Genomic DNA, 17,959 nt, shown 5'->3' with positions numbered 1-17,959 from the left:
CCAGAGCGCTTTTGTTTTCTTCCGGTTTAATTTAAGGCCCGCTAGCGTACCAAAGTTATCGATTATTTCTAAGGCCTTTTCGACAGAGGCCAGGTCAGTACACAAAAGATTTGTATCATCTGCATACTGGCTCAATTTCAGTTCTTTTCCTAATATTTCAATTCCTTTGACGTGTAGATCTTGTCGGATTTTATTGGCCATTATTTCTGCTGAAAGAATAAACAAATACGGGGATAGTGGGCACCCCTGACGGACTCCTCTAGACGGCCGAAACCAGTTTGTCAAAAAACCATTGTTTAATGCTGCACTCTCTATGTTGGTATAAAAGGTGCTAACCCATTTTTGAATACTCGTACCGAAATTGAAGACATCCAGTGTTCTCATTACAAAGGGCCATTCAAGTGAGTCAAAAGCTTTTCTGAAGTCTAGAGACACTAGAATGCCTGGGATGTTATGCCTCTTAGTATATTCCATAATGTCAATTATGAGGCGGATATTTTCCCCGATATAACGCCCTTTTATAAACCCGGTTTGGTCTGAGTTTACTAGCTTTGGCAGCGAAGCTTCTATTCTCCAAGCTATGGCCTTAGTTGCTATCTTGCAATCAACATTAAGTAAAAATAATAAAGTGTATTATCGTTTGTCTCACGATGTAGTCACTTGAGATGTAGATCGCGACGTTTCGACTGCTTACTGCTAGTCTTCTTCAGGCGATAAGGTCGACTGATTGCACGGTATCATTTATATCACAAAGGTCGGCTGTGATTGGTGCATTTCGATCCTCCTATTGTTCCATTATTCCGGCGAGTAGCTGTTCCCTCAGTGGTCCGCTGTTGTACCGTTCTCCTGTTGTTGTGTTTCTTGATCGTGGGTATCCATGCTTCAGGAATTTCAATTCCACTATCCCTGTTGATGTTGTTAGGGTGAAGTCTTATGTGAATAGCTTCCTTGACCCTACGTGTGTACCAGTGAGGATCTCGATCAATAAGCTTGACCTCATTCCAGATAGGATAGTGGCCGGTCTCGTGGGTGTGTTCAGAAACGGCGGAGGTCTGGGTTCGGGCGAGTCGTATATCCCTGTCGTGTTCTTTGATCCTCTCCTGCATAGATCTCCCTGTTTCCCCGATGTAGACTTTGCCGCACTCACAGGGAATCCTGTAGACAACACCATCTTGTTTAGCCGGGTTGACGGTGTCCTTTGGTCGCACTAAGTGTGACCGAAGTGTCGTGTCGGACTTAAAGACGGTGCGAATGCCTTGTTGTTCTAGGCAGCGGCGGAGAGACTCCGAAACTCCTTGGACATAAGGTAAAACGGCGGTGGATTTAAATTCCGCGACAGGTTCTCTTCTTGGGGTTGTTCGTGCCTTTGTGATCTTCTGTACAAAAGATCTTCTGTACGATAATACACTTTATTATTGCATCTACCACGATGAATAACAACAACCTTTTCCTCTAAACATTATGTAAAGTTATTGGTCGCCAGTTCGATAAATCTAACAGGGAGTCGTCCTCCTTTGGTGTAAGAGTAATGATGCCTCTTCTTTGGGAGATGGAAAGCTCATTTGTTTCATAAGCTTCATTGAAGCTTTCGACGAGGTTATGTCCTAGCAGTTCGAAAAAAAAATTATAAAATTCTACCGTAAAACCATCCTCGCCTGGTGACTTGTCATTTTGGAAAGTTTCTAAAACCTGTTTACATTCGTCGTACGTTAAAAGGCCTTCGAGTTCATCTCGCTCTTCATCAGAAAGCTTAGGCACGCGCAATTCCTGAATAAAGCTATCGTATTCCTCCTGTGTTGCGCTAGATGCTGATGTGTATAAATCGTTAAAGTAGTTTTCAATAGCGCCTAAAACCTGGGTCTCGCTTTTAATAATCGTTTCATCCTCCATCCGTAGTTGAGATATAGTCTTTTTATTGTAGTTTCTTCTCTCTAAGTTAAAAAAGTATTTGGTGGGGCGCTCACCTTTTTCCACCCATCTATACTTTGATCTAAAGATTGCTGCGTTTCCCTTCTTGGTGTATATTGTTTGAAGTTCTGTTTTGGGATCATCAAATTCGTTTAAGACCTGGAATGAAACTGAATTATTACAAATGAACTCATCTAACACCTGAGGTCGACGTGTTATTTCCATTTCCCTACAATTAGTTAATTTTGCTAAATTTTTGCCGAAAGAGATGCTTGCTGCTCTAATTTCCATTTTGAGCATCTCCCAAAAAAGCCGTTTGTCGGTTAACTTGGAGTAATAAGAGCAAGTTTGAAAATATGTTTTACGTATTTTGTTGACATAATCTTCATTATTCAACAGAGAATTATTAAATTTCCAGAGTCGGCGTCCTCTAGGTGTTTCATTAGACAAAGACAATGATATGTAAATTGCTTTATGATCAGGCGCTATAGCAGGATAGATTTCACTCTTTTTGACGAATTGTGTTAAGTTTTTGGCCACCAAAAAAAAGTCTATCCTGGATTTTACTTTTAAAACCTTAGATTCGTAAGAATACTTGCGCAATTTTGGATGTCGTTCTCTTTGAATGTCCACGAGATCCAGTATATCCATAGTAGTCAGGACTAAATTTCTATAATTGGTTACTTTCCAGGGCTTGCCACCAATTTTATCATTCTTTGATCAAGTGCAATTCCAGTCGCCACCTACGATCAGTGTAGTCAGTTCTGATTTGTCTATAAGACAATTATTTAGTTCTTGCAAAAATTCTAGTTGTTCACCTTGATTGTCTGGGGCGTAGATATTGCAGAGCGATAGCTTAAAGAATTGATAACAATAGTAATTAACACGATTCTTCCGAACTTGTCGCTGAAAGAATACTCGATTTTGTCTTGCACCGAGGGATGGATCAGAATGCAAACACCTTTGCTGTGTTTGGTGCCATGGGAAAAGAATATTTTACCTCCCCATTCATTTCTCCAAATAGTTTCATCGTTCACCTCAGAATATGTTTCTTGTAGAAAATAGAGTTTCGATTTTTGATCTTTAAGGTACGAAAAAATACTCCTCCTTTTACTTTGCTCTCTTAATCCTCTTACGTTTAACGATGTAATGTCAGAAGTTAGCTTGTTAGACATGCAGAAAACTGAAAATTATGGTAAATTAATAAAGAAACAAAGCGAACACGAAAAGAAAAAAAAAGTAAACAAAAACTTATTTAAGAGTTTTCCTTCTGGCCTCTCGGGCACCTGGTTCCTGTCCCCACCTACAAGTCTAAGAGTACATCATACTACTGTGGTTACCTTAGAGATTCTCCAGGTCAGTTTTTTCATAGATTCTGATCGGGCTTCCTCCGGGGAGGTTTTGACGAATATTTCCCCGTCCATTGACCATACGGATGTCAACAAACCATCCTTTCGCTTTTGGTTCGCCTGTTTAAGGATATCCCGCTTGTAGGATGTTAGGTTCTCGTTTAGGTAGATTCGTCCTGATTCTGCTCTAGTTGCCTCTGTTGAGTCGGGATATAGGTCAGAGACGCGGACATGTTTCAACTTGGCTCTCCCGTTGTACATTCTTGTTTTCGCTTTATGGCTTTGAAACTTTACAATAATTGGTTTTACACCTTTCAGGTGGAGCTTGTGTGATATTTCGATGTCGTTTGGATTTATATCCACGTCTAAAGCCTTGGCGAGCTTAAGGACAACCTCCTCGGTTGAGGCGTACGTGGATTCCGGGACTCCGTGGATTTCGAGTGAGTTTTTTGTAGTATATTGTTCCAGTGCGTCTTGGAGATCGTATAATTCTGCGATTTCTGCTTCTTGGTTGTTGATTTTTTTTTCTCGCTGCGGCTAGCTGAATTTCCAAATCGTCTTGTTGTTTCTGAGACTTGGCTAAGGCGGTTTTAACGTTGGTAAGCTCACCTTTCTGCTGTAAGGAGACGTTCCGTAGCTCAGCGACCTCGTTGGCGAGTTTTGAGTTTTCACGAAGAATATTGGAGACCGTAATCTGAATGTCAACCAGCATTTCCTTTAGTTCTAAAAGATTAGTCTCCACGGCACTAGCCTTTGATGCGGTTTCTTGCTCGTTGGCGCCAGACAGCGCTTCGTCATTGTTAACCTTAGACGTTATTTGAAGCTCGGCGTCCGCCATGTTCGCACGTTTGGATCCTTGTTGGTCTTCTTCGACAGAGCCACGTTCTCCTCTCTTGTGTTTTCCTTTGGTCAGATCAGTCTTTTCTCACGCAAAGCTAATAATTAGTTGATTAAAATGACTGGAAAAAAAAAATTTGGGGTGCCCGAGCTCGTTAGTGAGCTATAGCCATTTTTCAACTGACAGAACTCAATATCAAGGCAAATCCGCCATGTTTTCAATGTGCGCGTGCGCGAATGCGCGCTAATGACGCCATAAATTATGCGCAGTAAGGATGCGCAATGCAAACGTGAGGAATCACCTCAACACACCTCCAGACATAGGAGACAATAGGAGACCTCGTGGGGTTCGCCAACTGGCTTACACTACTTTCAAAGCAAGGCCCGAAAAAAATAAATAAACGAAACATTAGACAGCGACAGGTTCGATAACATATTTTTGAAACAATCATTTGTTGGTTGGAAGTGTCACCAAACTATACTTTACTGCAGGAATTGTCTTATGAGCATATTTTTTTCGCTTTATTGTTTGGTTGGAAATGTGCGCTCTAAGCTCACCTGCCAGTAAAACAGAAACTTCTAATCTGACGGCAAAGGTTTTTTATTATAGGAATTGGTTTAAATACCTGTTTATGTTTGGCACGTTTAGATAATAATCTGAATAGTACAAGGTTCTGTTCATGCACTAAATATGTTGTCAGCTTTCCTATAAAGTCAAAAATGAGACTTAGATAGACATTCAACAAGCGAACTAATGTACTAAAACGTCCGGTGTTATTGTTTGGTAACGCAGCATCAAGAAAGTCTTGCTTAACTACACAAAAGAAAAAGTGCCGCAGATGTTTTCCCTTGCTTTATATACTTCCGGTGTTCAAAATAGTTCAATACTATAAAATAATCCAGGTTACTTGCGATAAGACTAAGCAAAAAGAAAATACATCATTGATCTGTTTTCCTTTTTTCAACTATCTTTATGTTTAGCTTTACGTCGTACAGGATAACAAATGAATTAGTTGGAAAACAACTAACTCGACAAACAGCAAACTGCTTGTCTGATTGTCTCCTTTATTGCTTGTTTTACTCCACCAACCTTCCAGTAGTAAAGAAACGGGTTTAACGACGAGTTAAGGTAAACCAAAGTCTTTGCAAGTTCCCAAGCGAGAAAACTGGATGGCGATAGCTTACCATTATCAATCGTAGCTCTTACTATACCATATGGTAGATAACAAGCAAATAATGCTAACTGCACCCATAGTGCACTGGACACTGCCTTCTTGTATCGCGCTATGTTCAGTGAAATTGCTTGGCTCGGTTGTTGTCGGTCTTGCACTCGAGTTTGGTGTTGACGGAGTACAAGGAAAATCTTTGTGTAGGAGACGAACGAAGTTGCTGCACAAAGCAATACCCCTATAGAGCCACACCAAAAGGTTATAAGGGGAGTTATAAGATACGATGCAGCAGCAGCAGAGGAAATAACCCAAAAGATTACTACAGTAACACGTGTTCGCTTCGAAGTTACCACTTGTCTGTAACTCAGGCCCAACAACAGGGCGAGAAGTCTGTCCATGCTTATTGCAGTCACTGTCAACAAAGACACTGCGGATAAACTATAACCTACTATATTAGATGAGATTAAAGCGTAGCGACAAAGTGGATCTCTTTCTTCGGAAACCAGCGATAGCAAATAGGTAACATAGAGAGGTTCTGTAAAAAGACCAACACAGAGATCAGTTGTTGCCAGACAGCGAAGCAAGAGTTTGGACGGCGGATGAAGCGAAGAGTCCTTTTGAAGGGCGACTAGGATCAGAGTATTCCCAACGAATGCAGTAATGGATAGAAAAATGTTGAATGCTGTAAAATATATGAATGAGCCATCAGCAAAGTTAGTCGAACATCTCAGTGGTTCGACAGGTTGAGAGTGTTTCTCACTTCCAGTAAAGTTTGCTCTCGCCATTATTCTACGATATGGTTACCTGCAGTTTTAATGACAGATGTTTCCCCCAAGGTCGACACTCAGGTTACATGCATATGCTCTAAATGGACATGGCACCTTCGTGAATGTGAATAATATTCTATTCATTACTGTTTATTCACAATTCAAATTCAAATTTACATTCATATGGAATGAAAGGTAAAAAGGAGACAAAAGAGGTTATCCCCTTCGAGTCTGACTCCCAAAATAATTAAAAACGCAAATTTACATCTGAATAAAACTCACAATAAAAAGTTCAAAAATGTTCTAAAACACTAGTAAAATGGCATCTGAGCCTGTTCTTGAACATGTTCAGACTTTCTGCCTCCGCAACGTCTTTAGGTAAATTATTCCAGTCATTAACTATATTTACAAAGAAAGAATACTTAAAACTATTCAAATATTCAAATGGGTCTAGTCCATTAAGACTCCTTCAGAGCTGGCTTTTTTTGCTTTGACGTGTGTCAAACGATCTGCTGAAAACATATGCCGCAGGCCAATCGTCTATTTACTTGGAAAACTTAACTCAAATCCGTCTCAGAAAAGTATATTACCCAAGAGACCCGAAGTTTAATTCATGCAATAAGCAATAAAGCAATGTGAAAGAACTTTTAACTCAGGAGTATAGGAATTATGTCCAGTGTTGTCGCTCAGGTTTGAACAGACTTGACAGCCTGAGGGAAAGTTACTAAACGCTAGAGATACCGAAATAAATACCAAAAGGAGCACTTTTTTCCGAGGGCTAAAATGTCGAATAAAGTAACCAACGTAACGTTCGGCTTCAATAAGCTTGTCTTTAGCATTTTCGCGGGTTCATGTTTCGGGGACGTCACAATATTTTAACGAGCAGATAGCTTTAATGAGAAAAAACGTATAATACTCAATAAGTTAAACCCAAAATGGCAGGTGTCGCAAAGTCATTAATTGATTGTAAAAACAAGAAATGTCTAAATTCGCCTGGAATTGCCGATGCAGTTTTTAGTTAATTGGCTTCAGCTTTTCAGACTCACAATCACGTGTATAATTCTTAAGACGCTATTCTGAAAAACGATCTGACAATGATAAGAACAAAACAAAAACCAAAAACACAACAGAGCGGTACACGTTATTTGTGGACCGGAAGGTCCGTAACGGCGACGAACTGTACTGAAAATCTGGGGTATGGTATTTCTCTATACAGAACCAAGTTGGCCGACAGGTGACATTTTTTATAAATTGAATGTTTTTGATCGAGACACGTGGAACTTTTGCCGCGCGAAGTCTTTGGTTTTATATTAACACGTTCGATGTTGAGTCAAGAACTAAAACCATGGCAACAGTGAAGTAAAATCTGCTCGCTGTACATGAACTTTCCAAAACAAACCGTACTCGAGGTAAGGTTCATCACTGAGAGTACACAGATGAGAGTAGTCTGTTACTGGCTCTCGGTAGTTGGGGACGAGCGAAAAAATAGGCAGGCGAGAGAGAGAGAAAAAAAACGGGGAGACTGAGGCCAGAAGTTTCGCGCTTCCTCGCCTCAGTCTTCCCTCGTTTTTTCTCTCGTTAGAAAATGAAAGAAATAGTAATTTACTTATCTTGTTAAAGCCAAAGTTGCAAATAGTCTTAATCAATTGCTCTCCACAACCTTCAAGTCATTTGGAGTCGAACACACTTTCACCTTCACCTGTCCTCCTCGTACTTCGTGGTACATAGGGCCTTTACAAAGGTTCTCCACTTTTCTCGGTCTGCTGCGATCGTTCTCGTTTCCTCCCACGAGCTCTTTCATCTCCCTTGTTCATTTTCCACGTCTCGCTTTCGTATAGCAGTACCGGCAGCACCAGTGTCTTATACAGTCTCAACTTTCTTACCCTTGAGATGCTATTGGAACTCCATATGTTCTTCAGTCTGATAAACGCACGTGTTGCTTTGGATAGTAGGTTCTTAAGGTCTTTCATGCCACCTCTTTTTTAACAAACGTTCGTTCCTAAGTATACAAAGTCATCAGCGCCCTCGATAACCATTTAATTGGTTACAATCTTATCTTGGTTTCATGCATTGATCCTCATCACCTTTGTCTTAACTGTATTGACGTCGAGCCCCACTCGACTGCTTTCCTCTTCTAGCTTCGTTGTTTTTTTCTTGAATCTACTTTTTGGTAGAGGAAATTATAGCTATATCATCTGCGAAATCTAAGTCATCAAGTTTGGATGTAAACCTCCATCTAATGCCATTCGCGCCATTTCCAGCTGTTCTTCTCGTCACCCAATCCATTATGATCAAGAACAAGAATCCAGACATATTTCACCCTTGCTTTACTCAGTTGTGGGTCGAATGTCGAACCCTTCACATATCTCCCCCCTTATCCACCACCGCGCACCTGAAGCCATCGTAAAACACTTTGACCATTTTCACTATTTTCTCCGGAATGTAATACCTCCCCATGATCTCCCACAAACTTTCCCTGTGGATCGAATCAAAGGCTTTCTCAAAATCCATAAAGTTCAAACAGAGCGCAGCTTGCCACTCTTTTGTCTGCTCGATCATATTTCGCAGAATGAAAACCTGGTCTGTTGTTCCCCTGCCTTCGCCTATGGTCCTACCCAATACTGTTTCTGCTGCTTCTATGTATGCCTTCTTCATCACCGAAAGTCTCTCTACTTCTTCTTTAACTTCTGGTTCTTCATTCTCTAGGCCTGATACCCATTACGTAAGTTTTCTTAAATGTCTTTAGCACCTGCTCATTTTCCAACTTAGTCGTGTTATACTTCACTCTACATTCAACCTTTTCTCTCGGTGCCTTCCTCGACCTTAGTGTGATCGTCGTACTCACAAGATAATGATCACTTTAAATATCTGCAGACCCGTAGACTCTTGTGTTATTCACTGAATTCCTAAATCGCTTGTTCATGATGACATGGTCGATCTGATTCCTGGTCTGTCCATCAGGCGACACCCATGTTGCTCTGTGGATGGTTTTGTGCGGGAACAGGGTTCCTGTAATAACTAGCTCTTTCATATCATATATTTCACAAAGTCTTTCTCCATTCTCGTCCCTCTGCCCAGTCGGTGTTTTCCCACCACTCTTTCATGGTTATGGTTTTCGTGTCCAACCTAAGCATTCATGTCTCCAGTAACTATAATCATATCATGATTATCTGCAGCATGTATAACATCTTGCAATCTTGTGTATAACTCATCCTTTGCTTGTTCCTCTGTATTGTCTGTGGGTGTGTATACATGAATGACTGTAAGCTTTATATATCTGGAATAGTATCTGGCTTGAGTTATTCTTTCGCTGATAGGGGTGTTCTCCATCAGAGCTCAAACAGTACTTTTTGACATCAATATACTTACTCCCTGTCTGTGGTTGTCAACATCTCTTCCAGAGTAAACTGTGGTTTCTCCTTCTGCAAGTTGCACTTTTCCTTGTCCCGTCCAGTAAGTTTCGCTGATGCCCACGATGTCAATACATTTCCTCTTCATCTCTCTTGCTGCCTGTGCGATGTTGCCACTTCTGTAAAGCATTCGAACATTCCAGTTGCCAACTTTCAGTTTGTAATTAGGGTGTAGTGGCCTAGGTGGCCCGGGGGCGTCCTGCTGTGTTTGGTCCCCGTGGGTCATTGGTTTCCTCTTACGAGATACGGCCACAGCGTCTCTTTGATGTTGCAGTAAATTCTCTCTGCTTCTGGTTTCTCTAATCTATCTATAAATTTTTTTTTATGGGGGAGGGTTATCAACCCTCAGCCCAACCCCCAGCCTGGAGGACCAGGGGATCACTCTTTGTCTGGCTCCTATCCTTCGACCCGTTCGGCATGGTTGACCCTACCAGGAATACAAGACCCCCGCCCACATAGCTCTATCAGTCATTGCAAGACACAAGCCACCCCACTACGAACAAGGTTGTGATCCTAATCGAGGTAGAGGTCAACACGCAGTCACTATAATATTTTCAACTGCTACAAAATTAAGATGAAACTAGCAAACAGTGGCGCTGGCCTTCAATACATAAGCGTTACCAGCAAACTCAGTTGAACCTCCACCAGCAGCCACCCCTCTTCAACGACTATCTCTAACGAAAAAAGCTCTTCAGTTTGTTTTCGGTTTCCTAACAAAGTAAGCAAAATGGAAATTGTAAAGTTGAAATTTAATTTATTGTTATTCGTCCAAAATTATAGTCCGAGACAATAGCAGCTCATTTGACGCCAGCTACCTTCATTTTCAAATGAAGCACGTAACAAGGCATTTGCTCCGTTATTGATTCCTTTTTGACAGTTAGAAGTCAACACTGGTCTTTGTTATAAGTTTATCAACAACAACAAGACCTACAATTCATATCAAATGAAAAAAGGTAAGTTTTAGTCGATCCTGAATTGTAAATTATATTTCCTATTTTTAGTAACACTTATTGTCATGTTTGTTTGGCTTTTCTACATTGTTAGATTTTGGGTATTTTTTTATATGGTGGTAGTCGTACGTCACCGAGGGAGCCGAGGGAAACAAGCCTGGTACTGAATGGGAAGTTGAGTCCACTACACGTTTGTTTCAAAAACAGTATCCCGCTCAAGCCAGTTAACGTATGCATTTTCGTCTTATTTTTCTGCTCCCGCGGTTTGAAGGATATAACCTTGTTATTCTTATACTGAATTATTGAGGGTAAGGGTAACAGGAGTCAAGGAAATGATCAGATTATCCTCACCAAATAATAGATGGTGTTCCATGTTGCCTAAGAAATAATACTCGTTTGACGTCTATAAAAACTGTTAGTGGATGCAAAAGGGGAACAAGAGTTCGTCTAGCAGTTTTTCTAGACCTTAAAAGTGCATTATTTTATTAGAAAACATAGGGACACCATCTCCTGTTTGGTTTAGTATATAGGACGAGGTAGAGAGAATATTTATAACTAACAAGACGTAGTGTTTTTGCTGGAAAAACACGCTAAAAAACAACAATCCACATCCAGCAGCTATATTTTAATTCCTTGTATGATACTTCTCATACTACTCGTCTGAAAAAGAAACGGAGGTCAGTTAAGACAATTCATTTGTTGGTGGTATAGAAAATATTTACTATCTTCCTGTCGTTTGTTTGCAGTCGGCATTAATATTGAAACTTGCATTTGCATGCCGAAAATAATACGGCGTGATAAAATAGACATAACAAGAAAACAACTCACTTCGATTTGATGATCGAAATTCACACTTTTAATTTACAATTTGTACCACCTGATATCCAATATCATGCTGTGCATAAAATTGAGTATTCTACCTAGATTTAGAATAACTGTCCAAAGAACGAATTTCCAATATTCTTCTTTGTTTTCCAATCTTGTCTTCTGTTGTCCATCTTCTGTTTGGTTTAAAATAAAGCATGAAAAAGAGAAAATATTTATATCTAAATAGGGACGGTGTTTTCGGTATCCAGCAGCTATCTTCTAATTCCAGTAAGGAATATATTTATGTTACAAAAAACTAGAGGCCAGTAAAGACAATTATTCCTTTCATATTAAAGAAAGACTCTTGAAGGGTTGGTATAGAAAATAGTTATTATCTTCCAATCCTGTCGTTTTCATGTCGTTTGTTTGCAATCGGCACAGGGAGCCCCACATCCGTTTAGAATAATCGCGCGTGTTTTGTGTTTTGTGACGGCCATTTTGAATTTAATACGTGCGATATGCTAGTGCGAGGCCTGGAACCTAAATTACGGAAATCGCTGGGAGCCTACTCGAAGCTCTAAGATTATTCTCGATGAGCGATCGGCTCCCTCCGAGAATTTGCGAATTTTCCCGCCCGTCCCAGACTTCAGTAACTTCGGTTCCAGACCTCGCAATAGCAGACCGCGTATTAAACAATTCAAAATGGCCGCCACAAAACACAAAACACGCACGAAAAAGGAAGGTTAATCTTTTATTCATATTCTAAACGGATGCGAGGGATCCCTGAGCAACTGGCATTAATACTGAAATTCCATTTACATGCTGTAAATAAAACGGGGCGATAAAATGGATAAAACAGAAAAAAAAAATACACTCACTTCGATTTGGTAATCGAAATTCAACACTTCCAATTGCAATTTGTACCACCTGCTATCGAATATTGTCCAGTGCCTACAATTGAGTATTCTATCGAGATTTAGAAATACCAAAGGAACGGATTTCTAATCTCGTTCCTCTAGTTTTCGTCCCTACTGCGCAAGCTTGACGAAACGAGTGAGCCTGGAGTCGCAATCTCGTCCCCTGACCCATGATTTACGAGTTGCGTCACAAGTTCGAGTTTGCTTTGTCTTAAAACCAGCAACTTCATCTTGGCGAGGGTGACTGACTGCTCTGGAAATTGATCAGCAAAAACTAAGGTACAACTTGATGCATATCCCCTGATTTTGTTTCTGCCGGGACGATAGAAACGATAGAGATGTTTGTACATGTGATGTTTTGTACGTATAATTCCGTCAGTAGAGTAAATTTTTGCGGAGAAATTTTTATGGGAACTTTTTTTCACGGGAACTTGTTTTTGCGGATTGTGGAAAAAAAGCGGAAAAATCACAAAAATTAGAACATGCAAAAATATCGTACCACACGGTAGTCCTAAAACGCTATTGAAATTTTGTGAATTTGTGTGACCAGGTTGGGAGAAAAAAAAAAGTAGGAAGATAAGTTACAACTTAAAAGATTACGACCTTCTCAATTGCACAGCAAAAGACTACACACGCAATACGAGAAACTGGGCACACGTCTTTCAGTCTATAAACACTTTGCCATTTGGTTCAATTCCAAAAGTAAAGCATACTATCGAGAGTATAAAGAAATGTAATCAATAATGTTTTTCACTCAGCAAACCCAGGATGAGAAAGCACTCGAGACATATGAGAACTTTACAAAACTAGCCGGCAACACGCAAAATGTTTTTTTTTTTTCGATTTTCGAGCACTCAAGTTTAAGGTAATTCCCCTGAAATAGAACTGCCAATAGATTTTTGTTCAAACTTTACCCACTGAATATTTATCATATGAGAACTTTAATTATAAAATAAAAAAGGGGGTGCCCATGCTCGTTAAGGAGCAGTGAGGCATTAAAAATGTCCCATTTTAGCATTGTTTAATGCTTATTACAAGAACACATTCCAAGTTATTGTAAACTCTTTGAGAGCCCAGACTCACGCCTCAAAGTAAAGTCAATACTTGTGTCGGACACAAATAAACTTTTTAAGTTTGATTTTGACAGACAGCTGAATCCTTGTTATAATGATTGCTTGCCACGGCTATCAATCTGCAAAATAGAAGAGACTACAGTGCAGCTGCTACTTTCCATATTTATTCAATTTTCAAACATAGAAATCAGATCAGTCTTTTCTCACGCAAAGCTAACGATTAGTAAAGGACATAAATTTGAAAATATCGAGAAAACTGCCTTTACAAACCGTACTTTTTTCGTGTTTAAAATTCGTATCCCGCTGGAAGCGATGTGATGTAAAAATTTTGGAAGATTTCACCGAAGTAAATTCATGAAAATCACAAATAAAGCCATAAAAACAGAAAAAACACTTTTGTTTGGGCATTTATAATTTAAGACTAAATCCCAAATTTTAACAGAGATGATAGCAAAATATTATTTAATCTTTGCTTATTACATGTAATAAGTTTGAGAGGACTAGGTGTGAAAGAGAATGCAAAAACAGCATTCAAAACATAACACTTGCGCGCGCAAAGCCATAAATGATTAACCTATTCAGATTATTATCTAAACGTGCCGAACATAAACAGGTATTTGAACCAATTCCTATAATAAAAAACCTTTGCCTCAGATTAGAAGCTTCTGTTTTACTGGCAGGTGAGCTTAGAGCGCCCAGGCATTTCCAACCAAACAATAAAGCGAAAAAAAATATGCTCATAAGACAATTCCTGCAGCTATCCTATAAAGTCAAAAATGAGACTTAGATAGACATTCAACAGTCGAACTAATGTACTAAAACGTCCGGTGTTATTGTTTGGTAACGCAGCATCAAGAAAGTCTTGCTTAACTACACAAAAGAAAAAGTGCCGCAGATGTTTTCCCTTGCTTTATATACTTCCGGTGTTCAAAATAGTTCAATACTATAAAATAATCCAGGCTACTTGCGATAAGACTAAGCAAAAAGAAAATACATCATTGATCTGTTTTCCTTTTTTCAACTATCTTTATGTTTAGCTTTACGTCGTACAGGATAACAAATGAATTAGTTGGAAAACAACTAACTCGACAAACAGCAAACTGCTTGTCTGATTGTCTCCTTTATTGCTTGTTTTACTCCACCAACCTTCCAGTAGTAAAGAAACGGGTTTAACGACGAGTTAAGGTAAACCAAAGTCTTTGCAAGTTCCCAAGCGAGAAAACTGGATGGCGATAGCTTACCATTATCAATCGTAGCTCTTACTATACCATATGGTAGATAACAAGCAAATAATGCTAACTGCACCCATAGTGCACTGGACACTGCCTTCTTGTATCGCGCTATATTCAGTGAAATTGCTTGGCTCGGTTGTTGTCGGTCTTGCACTCGAGTTTGGTGTTGACGGAGTACAAGGAAAATCTTTGTGTAGGAGACGAACGAGGCTGCTACACAAAGCAATATACCTATAACGACAAACCAAAAGTTTATAACAGGACTTATGATGTCCGATGTAGCAGCAGCAAGAGAGACAACCCAAAAGATAACAACAATGACGGATGTTCGCTTCGAAGTTACCTTTTGTCTGTACCTCAGGCTCAGCAACAGGGCGAGAAGTCTGTCCACGCTTACTGCAGTAACTGTCAACAAAGACACTGCGGATAAAGTATAGCCTGCTATATTAGATGAGACTAATACATAGCGGCAAAGTGGATTCCATTCTTCGTAAACCAAGGAAATCAAATAGGTAACATAGAGAGGTTCTGTAATAAGACCAACACAGAGATCAGTTGTTGCCAGACAGCGAAGCAAGAGTTTGGACGGCGGATGAAGCGAAGAGTCCTTTTGAAGGGCGACTAGGATCAGAGTATTCCCAACGAATGCAGTAATGGATAGAAAAATGTTGAATGCTGTAAAATATATGAATGAGCCATCAGCAAAGTTAGTCGAACATCTCAGTGGTTCGACAGGTTGAGAGTGTTTCTCACTTCCAGTAAAGTTTGCTCTCGCCATTATTCTACGATATGGTTACCTGCAGTTTTAATGACAGATGTTTCCCCCAAGGTCGACACTCAGGTTACATGCCCTAAATGCATATGGCGCCTTCGTGAATGTGAATAATATTATATACATTACTGTTTATTCACAATTCAAATTCAAATTTACATTCATATGGAACGATAGGTAAAAAGGAGACAAAAGAGGTTATTCCCTTCGAGTCTGACTCCCAAAATAATTAAAAACGCAAATTTACATCTGAATAAAACTCACAATAAAAAGTTCAAAAATGTTCTAAAACACTAGTAAAATGGCATCTGAGCCTGTTCTTGAACATGTTTAGACTTTCTGCCTCCGCAACATCTTTAGGTAAATTATTCCAGTCATTAACTATAATTACAAAGAAAGAATACTTAAAACTATTTAGCTTTGCGGGCAATGGTTTAAGTTTATGGCGATGATTGGCTCTTGAAGGTCGAAAATTACATGCTAACGTAAAATATTCAAATGGGTCTAGTCCGTTAAGACTCCTTCAGAGCTGGCTTTTTTGTTTTGACGTGTGTCAAACGATCTACTGAAAACATATGCCGCAGGCCAATCGTCTATTTACTTGGAAAACTTAACTCAAATCCGTCTCAGAAAAGTATATTACCCAAGAGACCTGAAGTTTAATTCACACAATAAGCAATAAAGCAATGTGAAAGAACTTTTAACTCAGGAGTATAGGAATTATGTCCAGTGTTGTCGCTCAGGTTTGAACAGACTTGACAGCCTGAGGGAAAGTTACTAACCGCTAGAGAAACCGAGATAAATACCAAAAGGAGCACTTTTTTCCGAGGGCTAAAATGTCGAATAAAGTAACCAACGTAACGTTCGGCTTCAACAAGCTTGTCTTCAGCATTTTCGCGGGTTCTTGTTTCGGGGACGTCACAATATTTTAACGAGCAGATAGCTTTAATGAGAAAAAACGTATAATACTCAATAAGTTAAACCCAAAATGGCAGGTGTCGCAAAGTTATCAATTGATTGTAAAAAACAAGAAATGTCTAAATTCGCCTGGAATCGCCGATGCAGTTTTTAGTTAATTGGCTTCAGCTTTTCAGACTCACAATCACGTGTATAATTCTTAAGACGCTATTCTGAAAAACGATCTGACAATGATAAGAACAAAACAAAAACCAAAAACACAACAACAGAGCGGTATATACACGTTATTTGTGGACTGGAAGGTCCGTAACGGCGACGAACTGTACTGAAAAGCTGGGGTATGGTATTTCTCTATACAGACCCAAGTTGGCCGACAGGTGACATTTTTTATAAATTGAATGTTTTTGATCGAGACACGTGGAACTTTTGCTGCGCGAAGTCTTTGGTTTTATATTAACACGTTCGATGTTGAGTCAAGAACTAAAACCATGGCAACAGTGAAGTAAAATCTGCTCGCTGCACATGAACTTTCCAAAACAAACCGTACTCGAGATAAGGTTCATAACTGAAAGTACACAGATGAGAGTAGTCTGTTACTGGCTCTCGGTAGTTGGGGACGAGCGAAAAAACAGGCAGCCGAGAGAGAGAGAGAGAGAAAAAAAACGGGGGGACCGAGGCCAGAAGTCTCGCGCTTCCTCGCCTCAGTCTTCCCTCGTTTTTTCTCTCGTTTGAAAATAAAAGAAATAGTAATCTACTTATCTTGTTAAAGCCAAAGTTGCAAATAGTGTTGATCAAATGCTCTCCACAACCTACGAGTCATTTGGAGCTGAACACACTTTCACCTTCACCTGTCCTCCTCGTACTTCGTGATACATTGGGCCTGCTGCGATCGTTCTTGTTTCCTCCCACGAGCTTTTTTTGCATCTCCCTTGTTCAGTTTCCACGTCTCGCTTTCGTATAGCAATACCGGCAGCACCAGTGCCTTATACAGTCTCAACTTTCTTACCCTTGAGATGCTATTGGAACTCGATATGTTCTTCAGTCTGATAAACGCACGTGTTGCTTTGGATAGTAGGTTCTTAAGGTCTTTCATGCCACCTCTTTTTTTAACAAACGTTCGTTCCTAAGTATACAAACTCATCAGCGCCCTCGATAACCATTAAATTGATTACAATCTTGTCTTGGTTTCTTGCACTGATCCTCATCACTTTTGTCTTAACTGTATTGACCTTGAGCCCCACTCGGCTGGCTTCCTCTTCTAGCTTCGTTGCTCAGTTTTTTCTTGAATCTAATGTTTGGTAGAGGAAATTAGAGCTATATCATCTGCGAAATCTAAGTCATCAAGTTTGGATGTAAACCTCCATCTAATGCCATTCGCGCCATTTCCAACTGTTCTTCTCGTCACTCAATCCGTTATGATCAAGAACAAGAATCCAGACATATTGCACCCTTGCTTCACTCAGTTGTGGGTCGAATCTCGAATCCTTCATATATCTCCCCCTTTTCCACCACCGCTCACCTAAAGCCATCGTAAAACACTTTGACCATTTTCATTATTTTCTCCGGAATGTCATACCTCCCCATGATCTCCCATAAACTTTCGCTGTGGATCGAATCAAAGACCTTCTCAAAAGCCATAAAGTTCAAATATAGCGTAGCTTGCCACTCTTTTGTCTACTCGATGATATTTTGTAGAATGAAAACCTGGTCTGTTGTTCCCCTGCCCTCTCTATAACCGGCTTGTTCCTTTCTTAATCGTCGATCAACTTCTGCCCTTATTCGATCTATAACATTCCTGCCTAGTATCTTCTCTACTACAGAAAGCAACCTTAATCCTCTTGAGTTCTTGC

General features: G+C 39.9%; 2 protein-coding genes and 1 pseudogene across 2 annotated transcripts; all 3 read right to left on the bottom strand.

Annotated features, from left to right (window-relative positions):
* Positions 1-3,043: 3,043 nt before the first annotated feature.
* LOC149110574 (uncharacterized) lies at positions 3,044-4,486 on the bottom strand (annotated as a pseudogene).
* A 185-nt stretch (positions 4,487-4,671) lies between these two features.
* Positions 4,672-6,655, bottom strand: LOC149110573 (melanocyte-stimulating hormone receptor-like). The gene has a single exon (XM_089292894.1). It carries the CDS (start codon positions 6,046-6,048, stop codon positions 5,119-5,121), a length of 930 nt encoding a protein of 309 aa, XP_089149020.1. The 5' UTR covers positions 6,049-6,655; the 3' UTR covers positions 4,672-5,118.
* Positions 6,656-13,581: 6,926 nt separating this feature from the next.
* Positions 13,582-15,264, bottom strand: LOC149110572 (adenosine receptor A2a-like). Its single transcript, XM_089292730.1, has one exon. It carries the CDS (start codon positions 15,195-15,197, stop codon positions 14,268-14,270), a length of 930 nt encoding a protein of 309 aa, XP_089148856.1. The 5' UTR covers positions 15,198-15,264; the 3' UTR covers positions 13,582-14,267.
* Between the last annotated feature and the right edge of the window lie 2,695 nt (positions 15,265-17,959).

Source organism: Orbicella faveolata, unplaced genomic scaffold (genome assembly GCF_042242905.1).
Source record: "Orbicella faveolata isolate gen_17 unplaced genomic scaffold, um_ofav_v1 contig_24, whole genome shotgun sequence".
NCBI classification, from domain to species: domain Eukaryota; kingdom Metazoa; phylum Cnidaria; class Anthozoa; order Scleractinia; family Merulinidae; genus Orbicella; species Orbicella faveolata.
Note: the sequence above shows the minus strand (reverse complement) of the source record. Positions and strands in the feature narration are given on the sequence as shown.

Bases quoted from the DNA above. Each gene is read 5' to 3' on its own strand.
- LOC149110573 (XM_089292894.1), bottom strand. From the start codon at position 6,048: ATGGCGAGAGCAAACTTTACTGGAAGTGAGAAACACTCTCAACCTGTC.
- LOC149110572 (XM_089292730.1), bottom strand. From the start codon at position 15,197: ATGGCGAGAGCAAACTTTACTGGAAGTGAGAAACACTCTCAACCTGTC.